The 17,155-nt window shown below is 41.1% G+C and overlaps 1 protein-coding gene across 1 annotated transcript in view; it reads left to right on the forward strand.

Moving 5' to 3' along the window:
* Positions 1-1,388: 1,388 nt before the first annotated feature.
* Positions 1,389-17,155, forward strand: part of LOC140877689 (uncharacterized) — a 60,565-nt gene continuing 44,798 nt past the window's right edge. Inside the window, exon 1 of the mRNA XM_073281244.1 lies at positions 1,389-1,473. Coding sequence (XP_073137345.1) covers positions 1,389-1,473 — 85 coding nt within the window. The remainder of the gene's footprint in view (positions 1,474-17,155) is intronic.

Raw genomic sequence — 17,155 nt, forward strand, 5'->3', positions numbered from 1 at the left:
AACCAAATGAAGAAAATCTAAACCATAACATTGCACTTAGGACAATTTAAGCGGTTTGCCCGTAAAACTTGTAATTTACTCAATTCTTTTTCAAAAAGAGTTCTGCTTGAAATCACGACTCCCACACACTTAGAATTAAATAAAGAGGTCATCCTAGGGGTATTATTTCTATCCAATCATTTTATAAAAATTTATTTCCGTACAGCCCCTCATTAAATCCAAAATTCTGCACCTATCCAACGAATAGCCTAGAACTCAACAAAAACTTAACCGAATTAATTCCCTCTTGAACCAAAATATTCCCAACATCTTAGACTAATTTCAGACCCGAGCCCTTGACCAAAACTTGAGTTTAACCCTGTTTTAAAATTTCATTTCGGGACAGCGCTGTTACTTAGAAAATTCTGCTCATGTCTTAATTCTATACACAACAAAAAATTTAGCCATTTAACTCCCAAGTTCCAAACCAATAAACTAGGTCCATGACCAATACTTAGGCTCATCTCAAACACTAAAAAAAACACACCCAATTAGCTCAACTTAACTCCATAGGAAAGCCTTGACCATCCCCAAAACCGAGCCCAAAACTCTAGCCAATTCGTAATGCACTTAAATTCAAATCCAACCACTAACTTCGAGTCATCCTAAGCACTACCATGTGAGCTAAATTTTCACTCATGGTATCCCCTAATCACCATCCACGCAACACAAATATCAACACCAATTTTTTTTAACCAAATGCCATGAAGAATCTGAAAATTTTGAACAACATGCTATGAAAAATTTCTGAATATTTCGAACCAACATACACATTACATTCAACATTTCAAGTCCAAAGATATTTCAACCTCATCAAACACATAATTTCTCAAGCATGATTAAGGTAAAAATCTCGGCTATACCATAACCGAAACAGGGCAAATATATATATATATATATATATATATATATATATATATATATATATATATATATATATATATATATATATATATATATATATATATGTGTGTGTGTGTGTGTGTGTGTGTGTATTTCGAATATTTCATGGAATGCAACACACAATATACTAATCTAGATGGTGAAGAAGGGAAGCCATATCCTTGCCTAGCTACCAAAATCGAAGACAAGAGCTGGAGGTGGACTTAGCTTCGACTCCTAGGGCTGCTAAAAATGGAAATGGAGGTGCTAAGAGGCTGCACCAGCTCGACCAGCTGGTGGGGAAGATGCTCCGCCGGTGAAGAAGAAGAAGCGGCGGCTGCGGCGACAAGAAATGGTTGAAGGAGCTGAAGCCGATGGGTTGCAAAATGAGCTGGAATGGAGTTGAAATCGAGCACAATGGAGTTAGGAAATATCGACCAGCTCGCTAAGGAGCTGCCTCACCGGAGATGGAAGCTGCTGGCGGCGGCTTGAAGAAAAAGAAGACGTCGATGGTTGCTTGGGAGAGAACTGGGGCAAGTCGTGTATATGTGGGTGTGTGTTAGGCGTTAGATTGAGTGGGGTTTGAGAGTGATTTGGCGCTAGGGTTATGTATTTAAGTTTAAGTGTGTAAGTATATGTGTATCTATAGAAAGAAAATGTGAGTGTATGAATTTTAGGGAAAAGTGCTACACACTTTTAAAAAGTGCCAATCCAAAATAGTAACTAGGAAATTAAAAATCAACACTTTAAATATTTTGATGTCACATCGATAAATAAAATATTTAAATAATAAAAAAAGCGATTAAAATAATTTAAACAAACTTGACGAACGATTAAAAGTCATTTAAATAAATACACAAGAGGAAATAAAACCTTGAAAATGATTTGCACAATTAAAAAGGGTTTAAAATAAATAAACTAGACATTTAAAATGATTTAAAATAACTAACCGCTAAACTAAGGCTATTTAAAATAAATAAGTTGGACACTCAAAAATATTTAAACAAATAAGCTAAACAATTAAAATAATTTAAAAGAATAAACTAAACAATTAATTAAAATCATTTAATTATGCAAGCTTAAACATTTAAATTATTAAAACAATTAAATTTCATATTAAAAATCATTTTGATAAATAAACTTAAACAATTAAAAACATTAATTAAATAGTTAGTAAAATAAAATCATTTGAACAAATAATAAAATATTTTATTAGCACATAATTTCAAATAAATAATTTAAATCAATTAAACGAAAAAAATAATAATCATAATATTTATTAAATTTAATATATGCGAATTAGTAAATTGGGTTTTAGGTAATACAATACATGTACCTATAACAAACTGGGCCACATAATTTCACCTCTCGCACAAGATGAACTGTTAAATGAATCATTATGTCAAAAACGAAGGTGGAAAATAGTTTTCAAGTAAACACAATATGATCACAATCTCTCTCTGCAGCTCATCAAACTTTGAGGAATCCATCACTTTATTACATAGCTCATTGAAGAAAAAGCACAAACGAGTGATAGTGTCTCTGACATGTGATAAGTGCATTTTGTATGCATTATTTTGTGATAGGTTTATGTCTTTTTTTGTGTGCATTCATACTATTTTTATGTGTTTTTGTAGTAGCCCGTACCCTAATTGAGTAATTAAAGGATTAATGCTAATTAAATAAATTGGGTATCGGACGGATCGGAAGCTCCGAAAGTACGATCGGAAGCTCCGATCAGGATCGGAAGCTCCGATGAAAGATTGGAGGCACCGATGATATTACGTCATCCATGACGTGTGGTTGGATCGGAAGCTCCGATCAGGATCGGAGGCTCCGATCACCCCTATCCGAAGTCAACAAGTGATATTTTGACACGTGGCAGATCAGGATCTTCGGAAGCTCCGATGTCAGGATCGGACGTTCCGATCGAGGTTCGGACGTTCCGATCGAGGATCGGAGGCTCCGATCGTTGTCTATAAATAGAAGGCCGAGAATTCATTTTCAATTGCCAATTTCGGATTTCCTCTCTACTCTAGTCGTATTCGAGTTGTTCTAGCCTTCCTAGGCTTGACCCGGGAGTCGTCGAGGCTTTCGATAGTCATAGCGGAGTTGTGCCCAAGTTCTGGAGGCATCGACATCAAAGGGCTAACGACGGACGAAGGTATAGCTTTTGCTTCCTATAAATATTTAGGAGTATGCAATAGCTTAGTTAAGGCTTTTAGAGCACTTTAATGATAGTAGTATCATTTGGCAGTGTAGAGCAGACTATAGGCGTGGACCTAGAGCTGGTAGAGCTTGTACTGATTTGAGGTACGGAAGTACTGTTCGAGATATCCTGACTGAGTATGCATGTATTATGTGACTGCATGGTTTATATGTCATTGATTTATGCTGCATTCATTTGCATACTGAGCTATCTCCTTCGAGATGTCTATTAGTAGGGTTTTTCCCTATCCTGTTAGTGGTTGGACTTCCATCGATTTGGGTTCGGCATATCCACTGGTATTATGGTATGGGAGCCATCTCCTGAAGCGACGGCACAACGTGCTACATACCAGGGCCCGGTCTGTCTCTGTTATCTGATCCCTGACCTCGAGTTTATAGGGAGTTCACTTTGCATGCATGTATACTCATACTCTCGTACTGAGCGTTTTATGCTCACGTCTCGTACTCTGTATTTCTGGACACCCTATTCCATGGGGCAGGTTTGCGATTGGACGAGGCGGGTGGATCCAAGAGGGGCTAGGCAGTGGTTGGCCAGCTGGAGCTTCATCTAGGTTTATTTATGTTGTTTTGGGTTGATACAGCTTTCGATTTGGTTGTATAATATATTTTCGATATTTACAGATTCCTTGCCTTGGGATTGTAATTTTAGTAATGTTTCCGCAGTTTATTCTGATATCTGTTTATTATGTTATTTGCATGCCTAAGTTCTGTTTAGTAGGTGATCCAGGTAAGGGTCACTACATTTATGGTATCAAAGCATGCATAGTATTATTGGGATTTAGACTCTGCATAAGGTAACCGTGAGATGCTTTTGTAGACGGCGAACTATGATGACCAGAGTAACCATGGTAGTGGAGGTGGACGCTGGGGAGATGACGATCGTGAGCGTCGTCGGGACCGTCATCATCATTGTCGTGATGAGGATCGTTTCACTGTACGGCGATTTCTGCAGATGGGTCCTAAGCCCCTTGTTGGAGGTGAGTCTCCGGAGGATGCGGAGAACTGGTTAGACCGTATGGAGATGACTTTTTAGACTTACCACTGCACCGAGGAGCAGAAGATGGAGACCCTTGCCTATCTTCTGGATGGGCGAGCCCGTAGGTGGTGAAGGTTTACTTCTGCACCCTTTATTGCGGCGAGAGGAGTGGAAACCTGGGCCGAGTTCCGCACAGCTTTTCAGAAGCTGTATTTTCCTCCTACACTCCGTCAGTCGAAGGCAGGTGAGCTACTGAGTCTGCGACAGGAAACCATGTCTATTGATGAGTATCAGCAGAAGTTCTTTGATCTGCTATCCTATTGCCCCGAGATTGCTGACAGCTCTGGGATGAAGTATAATCTGTTCCTTCAGGGCCTTAACCCTGAGATCCATGACCGTGTGGCGGTTGGCAACGACATGTCCTGCGAGGGTTTGGTGAGCCGTTGTCACCAGGCGGAGGACAGCATTCGGCGGAACAGGTCTTTCTCTCAGTCGAGGCCTGCTAGTTCTTTGGGTCGCCGTGCCCAATCTTTCAAGAAGTCTGGATCTACTTCTTCCTCTGGTTCTGGAGGTGTTGTCCATTTCGGTAAGAAGGACAAGTGTGATCATTGTGGGAAGAACCATCCGACCGACCGTTGCCATAGAGCTTCTGGAGCTTAATTTCCGTTGTGGAGAGACTGGTCATATCCGGAGGGATTGTCCACTATCTGGGGGAGGAGGTTCTGGTTCTGGTTTAGGATCTGGTTCACAGGCCACCGTTCAGCAGAGGTCGCAGGCACAGCCTGCTGGGAGTTCTCATTTGAGGCCACGAGCTTCTGGTCAGGTGTTTGCCCTGAGACAGGATCAGGCAGTGGAGGAGAATGAGAAAGTCATCGCAGGTACATTTCTGCTTTATGGTATACCTGCTCTTGTACTTATTGACACTGGTGCATCTCATTCCTTCATTTTTGCACGTTTTGTTAAGAGGCATAAGTTACCATGCATTGCACTAGACGTAGTGATGTCTGTTTCTACTCCGACGGGCCAATCTGCTTTGGCTAAGCGTCTAGTGATGGGTTGCCCTTTAGAGTTCGAAGGGAACATTCTGTTAGCGAATCTCATGGTCCTGGCGATGGACGACTTTGATTGCATTCTGGGAATAGATATGTTGACTACCTATTGAGCTTCAGTGGACTGCTATCAGAGATTAGTACGCTTTCATCCGGAAGGGAGTGAGAGCTGGTTTTTATATGGTGAGGGAGCGCGACCCCCGATGCCCTTGGTATCAGCTTTGAGAGCCTGTCAAGTTCTAGAGTCTGGCGGGGAAGGCTACCTTATCTATGCAGTTGATTTGTCCGTTGAGAGCATTGGGATAGAGAGTATTCCTGTTGTGGATGAATTCCCAGATGTTTTTCCTGATGAGATTCTGGGTTTTCCTCCTGCTAGGGAAATCGAGTTTGGCATAGAGTTGATGCCGGGTACTTCGCCTATTTCTCGAGCACCGTATCATCTGGCTCCATCAGAGATGCGTGAGTTGAAGATTCAGCTACAGGATTTTTTGGACAAGGGTACATTCGTCCTAGTGTATCTCCTTGGAGAGCTCCTGTTATTTTTGTAAAGAAGAAGGATGGGTCGATGCGGCTGTGCATTGACTATCGGCAGCTAAATTGAGTCACTGTGAAGAACAAGTATCCGTTGCCTCGTATTGATGACTGTTTTGATCAGCTGCAGGGCACTTCAGTTTACTCCAAGATCGACTTGAGAGTCCGTGATCAGGACGTAGCCAAGACTGCATTCCGTACTCGCTATGGGCATTACGAGTTCCTAGTGATGCCATTTGGTTTGACTAATGCACCGGCTATGTTCATGGATCTGATGAACCGCGTCTTCAGGGAGTATTTGTACAAGTTTATCGTGGTCTTCATTGACGACATCTTGGTGTATTCGCGTAATACGGAAGAGCATGTTTCTCACTTGCGGTTGGTATTGCAGACTCTTAGAGATGAGCAGTTGTACGCCAAGCTGGGCAAGTGTGAGTTCTGGATGGATCGAGTGGTTTTTCTTGGCCATATCATATCCAGGGAGGGGATTTCTGTTGATCCAAGCAAGATTGAAGCGGTACTTAATTGGTCGCGTCCGACGACAGTTGCTGAGATCCGTAGCTTTCTGGGTCTAGCAGGGTATTATCGTCGCTTCATTCTAAACTTCTCTCAGCTAGCTCGACCTTTGACGCAGCTTACTCGCAAGGGTGTTGATTTCGAGTGGTCCTCCGAGTTTTAGGAGAACTGCTATGAGCTTCGACGGCGGTTGACTTCCGCGTCGGTGTTGGCATTACCGTCAGGATCTGGAGGGTATGTGGTGTACACTGATGCTTCTCAGCAGGGGTTAGGTTGTGTCCTGACTCAGAATGGGCATGTGATCACATACGCTTCTAGACAGCTGAAGCTTCACGAGGACAACTACCCAGTCCATGATTTGGAGTTAGCAGCCATTGTGTTCGCTTTGAAGATCTAGCGTCATTATCTGTATGGCGAGAAATTTGACATCTTCACCGACCATAAGAGTCTCAAGTATTTGTTCACTCAGGCGGAGTTGAACATGAGGCAGAGAGGTTGGATGGACTTGCTTATGGACTATGATTGCGAGATTAAGTACCATCCGGGAGCTGCTAATCTCACCGCTGATGCTTTGAGTCGCAAAGTGCGACTATCCGCACTTCAGACTTGTTCGATGTCTAGTGCGATCAGTGACTGTTGTACTTCGGGATATACCTTCAAGCATAAGAAAGGTATGCAGAGTATCCAGATGTTTGCGATATTATCTGAGCCAGCTTTGTATTCGAGGATTCGAGATGCTCAGATATCTGATTCGAAGACCCAGCGTTTAGCTCATCTAGCTAACGAGGGTAGCTCGTCTGGATTTCATTACCAGTCAGATGGCTTTCTGTGTTTGTCTGGTCGGCTTGTGATTCCGCAGGATGAAGAGTTGCGAGAGGAGATTTTGTCTCAGGCACATCGCACTAAGTTGAGTATTCATCCTGGGAGCAACAAGATGTACAAGGATCTACGTACTCGTTTTTGGTGGAAGGGAATGAAACGCAGTGTTTATCAGTTTGTTTCGAGATGTTTGGTGTGTCAACAGGTCAAGGCAGAGCACCGACGACCTGGAGGATTGCTTCACAGTCTGCCTATTCCTGAATGGAAATGGGAGTTTATTACAATGGACTTTGTGACCCATTTACCGTTATCCCCGAGGAACTGTGATGCTATCTGGGTTGTGGTGGACCGACTCACCAAGTCAGCGCATTTCATTGCCTATAGCCGGGAGTACAATCTGGATCATATGGCTCGGTTGTACATTCAGGAGATTGTTCGACTTCATGGAGTGCCTGTGAGCATTGTCAGCGATCGGGATCCCAGGTTTACTTCTAGATTTTGGGGGAGTGTTCAGCGTGCGATGGGTACTACTCATAGTTTGAGTACTGCCTATCATCCAAAGACTGATGGCCAGTCAGAGCGCACTATCCGTACTTTGGAGGATATGCTTAGAGCGTGCGTCATGGATTTTGGTTCAGCCTGGCAGGATCATTTGCCATTGATCGAGTTCGCGTACAACAACAACTATCATACTAGTATTGGGATGGCACCTTTTGAGGCGTTTTACGGGCGACGTTGTCGTACTCCACTCTTCTGGGAAGAAGTGGGGGAGAGACAGGCTGAGGGACCGGAATTCATTCAGCAGGCGATAGATATTGTTGATCAAATCAAGAAACGGATTAAGACTGCACAGGATCGTCAGGCCAGTTATGCTAATATCAAGCGTAGGCCTTTGCATTTCGATGTCGGGGAGAAAGTGTTTCTGAGAGTGTCACCTTTCCGCAAGATTCTCAGATTTGGCCTTAAGGTCAAGTTGTCTCCCAGGTTTATCGGTCCGTTTGAGATCTTGGAGAGCATTGGCGATTTGGCTTATCGACTAGCTTTGTCACTGCATCTTTCTAGTATTCACGACGTGTTCCACGTATCTCTGTTGCGACGGTATGTGGCGGATGAGTCTCATATTCTGCAGCGGTCTGAGGTTCAGGTAAGCAAGGATTTGACTTATGTTGAGAAACCTATTCGTATCCTAGATTATAAGGATAAGATTTTGCGGAACAAAGTCATTCCTCTTGTTTTAGTTCAGTGGCAGCGCCAAGGCATTGAGGAAGCTACTTGGGAGCTTGAGGACAAGATGCGTGAAGACCATCCTGAGTTGTTTTGATTTCATTTTCGATTTGTATTCAGTTGTAAACCCTGTAAGCGTTTGACTGGAATAAAGAATGTTTCTGATTTCTGTATTACATTCAGTACTTAAGATCTGTTTTCGAGGACGAAATATCTTAAGTGGGGGAGAATGTAGTAGCCCGTACCGTAATTGAGTAATTAAAGGATTAATGTTAATTAAATAAATTGGATATCGGACGGATCGGAAGCTCCGAAGGCACGATCGGAAGCTCCGATGAAAGATCGGAGGCACCGATGATATTACGTCATCCATGACGTGTGGTTGGATCGGAAGCTCCGATCACCCCTATCCGAAGTCAACAAGTGATATTTGACACGTGGCAGATCAGGATCTTTGGAAGCTCCGATGTCAGGATCGGACGTTCCGATCGAGGTTCGAACGTTCTGATCGAGGATCGGAGGCTTCGATCGAGGATCGGAGGCTCCGATCGTTGTCTATAAATAGAAGGCCGAGAATTCATTTTCAATTGCCAATTCCGGATTTCCTCTCTACTCTAGTCGTATTCGAGTTGTTCTAGCCTTCCTAGGCTTGACCCGGGAGTCGTCGAGGCGTTTGATAGTCGTAGCGGAGTTGTGCCCAAGTTTTGGAGGCATCAACATCAAAGGGCTAACGACGGACGAAGGTATAGCTTTTGCTTCCTATAAATATTTAGGAGTATGCAATAGCTTAGTTAAGGCTTTTAGAGCACTTTAATGATAGTAGTATCATTTGGCAGTGTAGAGCAGACTATAGGCATGGACCTAGAGTTGGTAGAGATTGCACTGATTTGAGGTACGGAAGTACTGTTCGAGATATCCTGACTGAGTATGCATGTATTATGTGTCTGCATGGTTTATATGTCATTGATTTATGCTGCATTCATTTTCATACTGAGCTATCTCGTTCGAGATGTCTGTTAGTACGGTTTTTCCCTATCCTGTTTGTGGTTGGACTTCCATCGATTTGGGTTCGGCATATCCACTGGTATTATGGTATGGGAGCCACCTCCTGAAGCGACAGCACATCGTGCTACATACCAGGGCCCGGTCTGTCTCTGTTATCTGATCTTTGACCTCGAGTTTATAGGGAGTTCACTTTGCATGCATGTATACTCATACTCTCGTACTGAGCATTTTATGCTCACGTCTCGTACTCTGTATTTCTGGAGACCCTATTCCATGGGGAAGGTTTGCGATTGGACGAGGCGTGTGGATCCAAGAGGGGCTAGGCAATGGTTGGCCAGCTGGAGCTTCGTCTAGGTTTATTTCTGTAGTTTTGGGTTGATACAGCTTTCGATTTGGTTGTATAATCTATTTTGGATATTTACAGATTCCTTGCCTTGAGATTGTAATTTTAGTAATGTTTCCGCAGTTTATTCTGATATCTGTTTATTAAGTTATTTGTATGCCTAAGTTCTATTTAGTAGGTGATCCAGGTAAGGGTCACTACAGTTTTTATGTGTTTTAGTGCATGTGTGTGTATTTCACTGCTCAGGTTGATTTTGTAGGAAAATGGATTTTTGAAGTGTGAATTACGGAGCAGCTTTGTTTGAAAAATCAAATTAAATTCTAGAAGGATCTAAATTCAATCTCCACCGTTCAGATTACAGTTCAAGATGTTTTAAAGCTGCTGTCAAAATTTCAGCTCGATCCGACTCCTAGATCTTTAGTTATGAATTTTTGAAAATCGTCGCTCGGCGCAGAAAATTTGTACTGCGCGCGCGCAAGTCGGACGTCCAGACTTCTGTTTTTTAATGCCGCGCGCGCGCGCATGTTTCGGGGTCATATGTGTTCCGAAAAATCCTTGTTTTGAGAGGAAATTAACTGGTAGGCATTCCGGACCATATATATACAAGATATAACATAATTTGGAGGGTTTCGAAGTTCCAGAGCGCAGACAACACAGAGGAGGCGGCTACAAGGCTTGGGAGAGAAGATTTCTTCTTTTCTTCTTCTTATTTTTATTTTTGAATTATTATTTTTAATTATTGAGTAGTTTATTTTCAACCAAGATGACGTGATTGGGCCGAACAAATTTATGTAGAAAACTTGGATGTTTGTTTGGGATTTTTCAGAGTTGATTTTATTTTATTGATTGTCAGATTTATATTTGTCTTGTGAATAGTTTGATCAACTGTTTACTTGCATGTTAATCGATTCCAAGTCGACAGAGGAGGTATTGATTTCGATCACTCTAATAATTAACACATGGTAAAACCGACTAGAAATAGAATTCGGTTTCAGTGTGCGGTTTGGGTGTAAACTGAATTTTCACAAATATTTAATGCATTCAAATTTGATTAGAATTATGAAAGATTAGTTCATCAATATTTGAATAGGTTTGATTGTTCTAGAAATAGTCCTTTGAACAAATTAGGAGAATTCTCGTGAATTAAGATTAAATCTGAGTCCTAAATCGACTACATGTTACATGATTTGTTCGGTACCTACGTGTGTCTTGGTTGTCTCATTTTAATTATTTTTATCTGCAGTTATTTTAATTCTTATTTCTTTAGCAGTTTTTATTATAAATTCTTATTTTATTTAAATCAAATTGTTTTTTATTATTTTTTCTAGATTAAGTAAAATAATTAATTCTTGAGAATTGACAACAGTCCCTGTGGGATCGATACTTGGACTCTGTCCACTTTACTATTATTTGACCCGGTACGTTTGCCAGTAGATTTATATCACAGTGATTTAGCCGGTCAAGTTTTTGGCGCCGTTGCCGGGGACTATTTAGTTAATATTAGGATACATTATTTGTTTGAGACTAGATTATTTTTCCCCTTCTGTCTTTTCTTTCTTTTTGTTATTTTTAATTTTAATTTTATTTTTTCTTACTTGTGAGGTACTTGGAGATGGATCATCGACAGGTGTTCACAAGATTTGGCCAGCAATACTTGGAGCCTTTCGATGCTGCTTGGGGGAGATTCAATGATTTGGCGAACAGATTTCAATGCCATCACTTTTCGACTTACACCCTCACTAAAATTTTTTATGGTGGTTTGGATGAGATTACAAGAAGTTGGGTAGATTCTGGAGCTTTGGCCACTGCCAGTCAATTGTTTAGAAGAGATTAAGACAGTGCGATGCACTTGTTAAATGATATGGCAGATTTTGACTACCATTGGCATTGTGATCCTTCATTGCAAGGTTGGAGTCACAAATATCCTCCAGATATCAACTCTAAAAATTTTATAAACCAACCATCGGAGAGTCAAGAAGAGTGTGTAGGGTGTTCTGAAGATTATGTGGCTCAGTTGGAGATTCTTTTGCGGCAACAGACAAAGACAAATCAATTCTTAGAAAGTCGTATCAATTCTTGGAGTCTTTTGGATGAACAGATTGCGCTTCTTAGATAACCAAATTTTGAGATCTGCCAAGGGAGTGAAGTAACTGAGCCAGCGCATGAAAAAATAATTTTTGAGGAATTTTCTTGTGAAGAAGAGCCAATAGTGGACTTGGAGGAGGAAGAAACATACAAGACTACAGATTTTACCTCGTCAATGGTTGTTCCATGTACACCGTTAGAAGATTCTTTCTTGCCATTGACGCCACCTCCAAAATATTCCATCCTCCATGAGCTTCAGCCTGCAATCCGAATCTCCTTCCAAACTAATTAGTTCAAAATGAGTGTTGTTGGATCGACACGCTTAAATTGTCAATATCACGCCAAGCTTGAGGGCGAAGGAAATCAAGACCCATACGTAGAATCGTATGATTATTACTATGGGTGGCAGCCGATCTTTGATGGTTGCTTCTGCATAGTCGGGCATTAGACTATAAATTTGGCGCTGACTGGGAGGCAACCCAGTTTTCTTTCCCTTGTTTTTTATTTTATTTCTGGTTTTTGTTTTTATTATTTTATTTTTACTTCTTTCCCATTCCAGTTTGCCGAGCCTGCCGATATACACAATCTGCTACTGCTGTCCCAGCTGATATTGTCAAGAAGGAAGAGGACGAATACGCAACCAGGGGTGTGTTATTTTTGTTTTCATTGTGTGTTTGTTTTGCATTCTGTTCATTGTTCTAAAGTATTGACGGCAATGCTTTGGATAAGTATGGGGGGGGGGGGGGTAGACTAGTTTATTGCATTGGTTATTGTGTTGTTGTTTAGTTATTATGTTTGTGTTCATTCTGTTTGCATTCATTTGGTTTACTTTTTGTGTTTGGTTCATAATCATGCATATCATTTTGTTGTTGTTCGTGTTGTCTTGCATGAGTAGAATGATGAATGTTAGTCGATGATGATAGAGTTGAAAAAAAAATTAGAAAATGTTTCTTTTGATTGAACATGAGAAACTTTTGGTTGAATAGTGAATATTTTTAAGCACGCGTGTTAGACTGGTGTAGTGTAACGATGTAATTGATGATGTTCGTGTTTGTTTGACCATTGCACGACAATAGATGTTTGTTGATCATGATAGTGTCTTTGGATTCTTGATAGTTTTTAGACATTGCATGTATGATCTTGGGCGTACTTATAAAATTTTTGAAAAAACTTTTGTTGAAAATTAAGTTAACTTCATCCGGGTTACGAGCAGAGATTGAAATCCTAATCTCTTATTCTTGACTAATTATGCGGATTCCATGGGGTTAATAAATTTAAATTTTAAAGTAACAATTCCATCCGGGCTTGGACAATGATTGAAATCCTATATTTGTTCCATAGCTAAGTTTGCGGGTTAAATGGGATTGATGCTCCATCCGGGCTATAGACGAGGGGATTGAAATTTGAATCATATCTTAGTTATAGCTAAGTTTGCGGGTAATTATTGGGGCTTATTAAAAATATCGGATGCAAAATCCGGAGGTACGTAATTAATCTCAAGAAAGTTCATGTTTTTGTTTGGGATTGTTGAGATGATGGAGTGCTGGATTGTGATACTTGCATTGAATTGTCATAGGTCGCTAAGCATTCTTAGGACATATTCTTTTGAAGTTGCATGAAACTGGAATGACATGACATACACACACTTTTACATTAAATTGACAGTGTATTGTGAACAATTAAAAAGTTTTTGTGGTTTTTGTTGTTGAAGTTGAAACTTATCGGAGGCTATGTTGTTCATGATTCATTCTTACTTATGTCATTGTTTGCATATTATTTTTGTATGTCTTGCTCGAGGGCGAGCAAGATTTAAGTATGGGGGTGTTGATAAGTGCATTTTGTATGCATTATTTCGTGATAGGTTTATGTCTTTTTTTGTGTGCATTCATATTATTTTTATGTGTTTTAGTGCATGTGTGTGTATTTCACTCATCGGGTTGATTTTGTAAAAAAAAGGATTTTTGAAGTGTGAATTACGGAGCAGCTTTGTTCGAAAAATCAAATTAAATTCTAGAAGAATCCAAATCCTATCTCCACCGTTAAGATTAATTCAGGATTTTTTGAAGCTTCTGTCAAAATTTCAGCTCGATCCGACGGCTAGATCTCGAGATATGAATTTTTGAACATCGTCGCTCGACGCAAAAAATATGTACTGCGCGCGCGCACGAGTCGAACGTCCAGACTTCTGTTTTTTAATGCTGCGTGCGCGTGTTTCGGGGTCATATGTGTTCCAAAAAATCCTTGTTTTGAGAGGAAATTAACTGTTAGGCGTTCCGGACCATATATATACAAGATATAACATATTTTTGGAGGGTTTCGAAGTTCCAGAGCGCAGACAACACAGAGGAGGCGGCTACAAGGCTTGGGAGAGAAGATTTCTTCTTTTCTTCTTCTTATTTTTATTTTTGAATTATTATTTTTAATTATTGAGTAGTTTATTTTCAACCAAGACGGCGTGATTGGGCCGAACAAATTTATGTAGAAAACTTGGATGTTTGTTTGTGATTTTTCAGAGTTGATTTTATTTTATTGATTGTCAGATTTATATTTGTCTTGTAAATAGTCTGATCAACTGTTTGCTTGAATTTTAATCGATTCCAAGTCGACAGAGGATGTATTGATTTCGATCACTCTGATAATTAACACATGGTAAAACCGATTAGAAATAGAATTCGATTTCAGTGTGCGGTTTGGGTGTAAACTGAATTTTCACAAATATTTAATGCATTCAAATTTAATTAGAATTACGAAAGATTATTTCATCAATATTTGAATAGGTTTGATTGTTCTAGAAATAGTCCTTTGAACAAATTAGGAGAATTCCCGTGAATTAAGATTAAATCTGAGTCCTAAATCGACTACATGTTACATGATTTGTTCGGTACCTACGTGTGTCTTGGTTGTCTCGTTTTAATTATTTTTATCTTCAGTTATTTTAATTCTTATTTCTTTAGCAGTTTTTATTATAAATTCTTATTTTATTTTGTAGTGACCCTTACCCGGATCACCTACTAAACAGAACTTAGGCATGCAATTAACTTAATTAAACAGATATCAGAATAAAACTGCGGAAACCATAAACATTATACAATCCCAAGTAAAGGAATCTGTAATTTATCCAATAATATACAACCAAATCGAATAGCTGTAATCAACCCAAACAACAGTAATAAAACCTAGACGAAGCTCCAGCTGGCCAACCACTGACTAGCCCCTCCTGGATCCACCCTCCTCGTCCAATCGCAAACCTGCCCCATGGAATAGGGTGTCCAGAAACACAGAGTACGAGACGTGAGCATAAAACGCTCATTAGCGAGAGTATGAGTATACATGCATGCAAAGTGAACTCCCTATAGACTCGAGGTCAAGGATCAGATAACAGAGACAGACCGGACCCTGGTATGTAGCACGCTGTGCTGTCGCTTCAGGAGGTGGCTCCCATACCGAGATAACCGTGGATACGCCGGACCCAAATCGATGGAAGTTCATCCACTAACAGGATAGGGTACAACCCTACTAACAGACATCTCGAAAGAGATACAGCAAGATGCAAATGAATGCAGCATAATATCATGGCATATAAATCATGCAGTCACATAATACATGCATACTCAGTCAGGATATCTCGAACAGTACTTTCGTACCTCAAAACAGTGCAAGCTCTACCAACTCTAGGTCCACGCCTATAGTCTGCTCTACACTGCCAAATGATACTACTATCATTAAAGTGCTCTAAAAGCCTAAGATATCCACGAGCAGAATAAATGAAGGCAATCCTTGAATTAACTAAGCTATTGCATACTCCTAAATATTTATAGGAAGCAAAAGCTATACCTTCGACCATCGTTAGCCCTTTGATGTCGATACCTCCAGAACTTGGGCACAACTCCGCTACGACTACCGAACGCCTTGCCGACCTCCGGACTAAGCCCAAGAAGACTAGAACAGCTCCAAAAGGACTAGAATGGAAAGGAGAACTCGGAATTGGCAAATGAAAGTGAAGTCTCGGCCTTCTATTTATAGACAACGATCGGAACTTCCGATCCTTGATCGGAACGTCCGAACCTCGATCGGAACGTCCGATCCTGCCATCGGAGCTTCCGAAGATCCTGATCTGCCACGTGTCAAAATATCACTTGTTGACTTCGGATAGGGGTGATCGGAGCTTCCGGTCCTGATCGGAGCTTCCGATCTTGCCACACGTCATGCCTGACGTAATATCGATCGGAGCTTCCGAACTCACCTTCGGAGCTTCCGAACTCTACCCAAGTAATTATGATTAATTCCTTAATTACTGATTTTGGTTACGGGCTACTACGTTCTCCCCCACTTAAGATGTTTCGTCCTCGAAATCAAATCTTAAGTACCGAATGTAAATACAGAAATCAGAAACATTCTTTATTCAAATCAAGCGTTTACAGAGTTTGCAACTGAATACAACTTAAAGAATGAAATCAAAACAACTCAGGATGGTCTTTACGCATCCTGTCCTCAAGCTCCCAAGTAGTTTCCTCAGTGCCTCGGCGCTGCCACTGAACTAAAACCAAATGAATGACTTTGTTCCGTAAAACCTTATCCTTATAATCCAGGATACGAAGAGGTTTCTCAACATATGTCAAATCCTTGTCTACCTGAACCTCAGACCGCTGCAGAATATGAGATTCATCCGCCACATACTGTCGCAACAGAGATACGTGGAACACGTCGTGAATACTGGATAGATGCGGTGGCAAAGCTAGTCGATAAGCCAAATCGCCAATGCTCTCCAAGATCTCAAACGGACCGATAAATCTGGGAGACAACTTGCCCTTAAGGCCAAATCTGAGAATCTTGCGGAAAGGTGACACTCTCAGAAACACTTTCTCCCCGACCTCGAACTGCAAGGGCCTACGCTTGATATTAGCATAACTGGCCTGACGATCCTGTGCAGTCTTAATCCGTTTCTTGATTTGATCAACAATATCTATCGCCTGCTGAATGAATTCCGGTCCCTCAGCCTGTCTCTCCCCCACTTCTTCCCAGAAGAGTGGAGTACGACAACGTAGCCCATACAACGCCTCAAAAGGTGTCATCCCAATACTAGTGTGATAGCTGTTATTGTAAGCGAACTCGATCAACGGCAAATGATCCTGCCAGGCTGAACCAAAATCCATGACGCACGCTCTAAGCATATCCTCCAAAGTACGGATAGTGCGCTCCGACTGACCATCAGTCTCCGGATGATAGGCTGTACTCAAACTGAGAGTAGTACCCATCGCACGCTGAACACTCCCCCAGAATCTAGAAGTAAACCTGGGGTCCCGATCGCTGACAATGCTCACAGGCACTCCATGAAGTCGAACGATCTCCTGAATGTACATCTGTGCCATGCGATCCACAGAGTACTCTCAGCTATAGGCAATGAAATGCGCTGACTTGGTGAGTCGGTCCACCACAACCCAGATAGCATCACAGTTC

Source organism: Henckelia pumila, chromosome 2 (assembly GCF_033568475.1).
Source record: "Henckelia pumila isolate YLH828 chromosome 2, ASM3356847v2, whole genome shotgun sequence".
NCBI classification, from domain to species: domain Eukaryota; kingdom Viridiplantae; phylum Streptophyta; class Magnoliopsida; order Lamiales; family Gesneriaceae; genus Henckelia; species Henckelia pumila.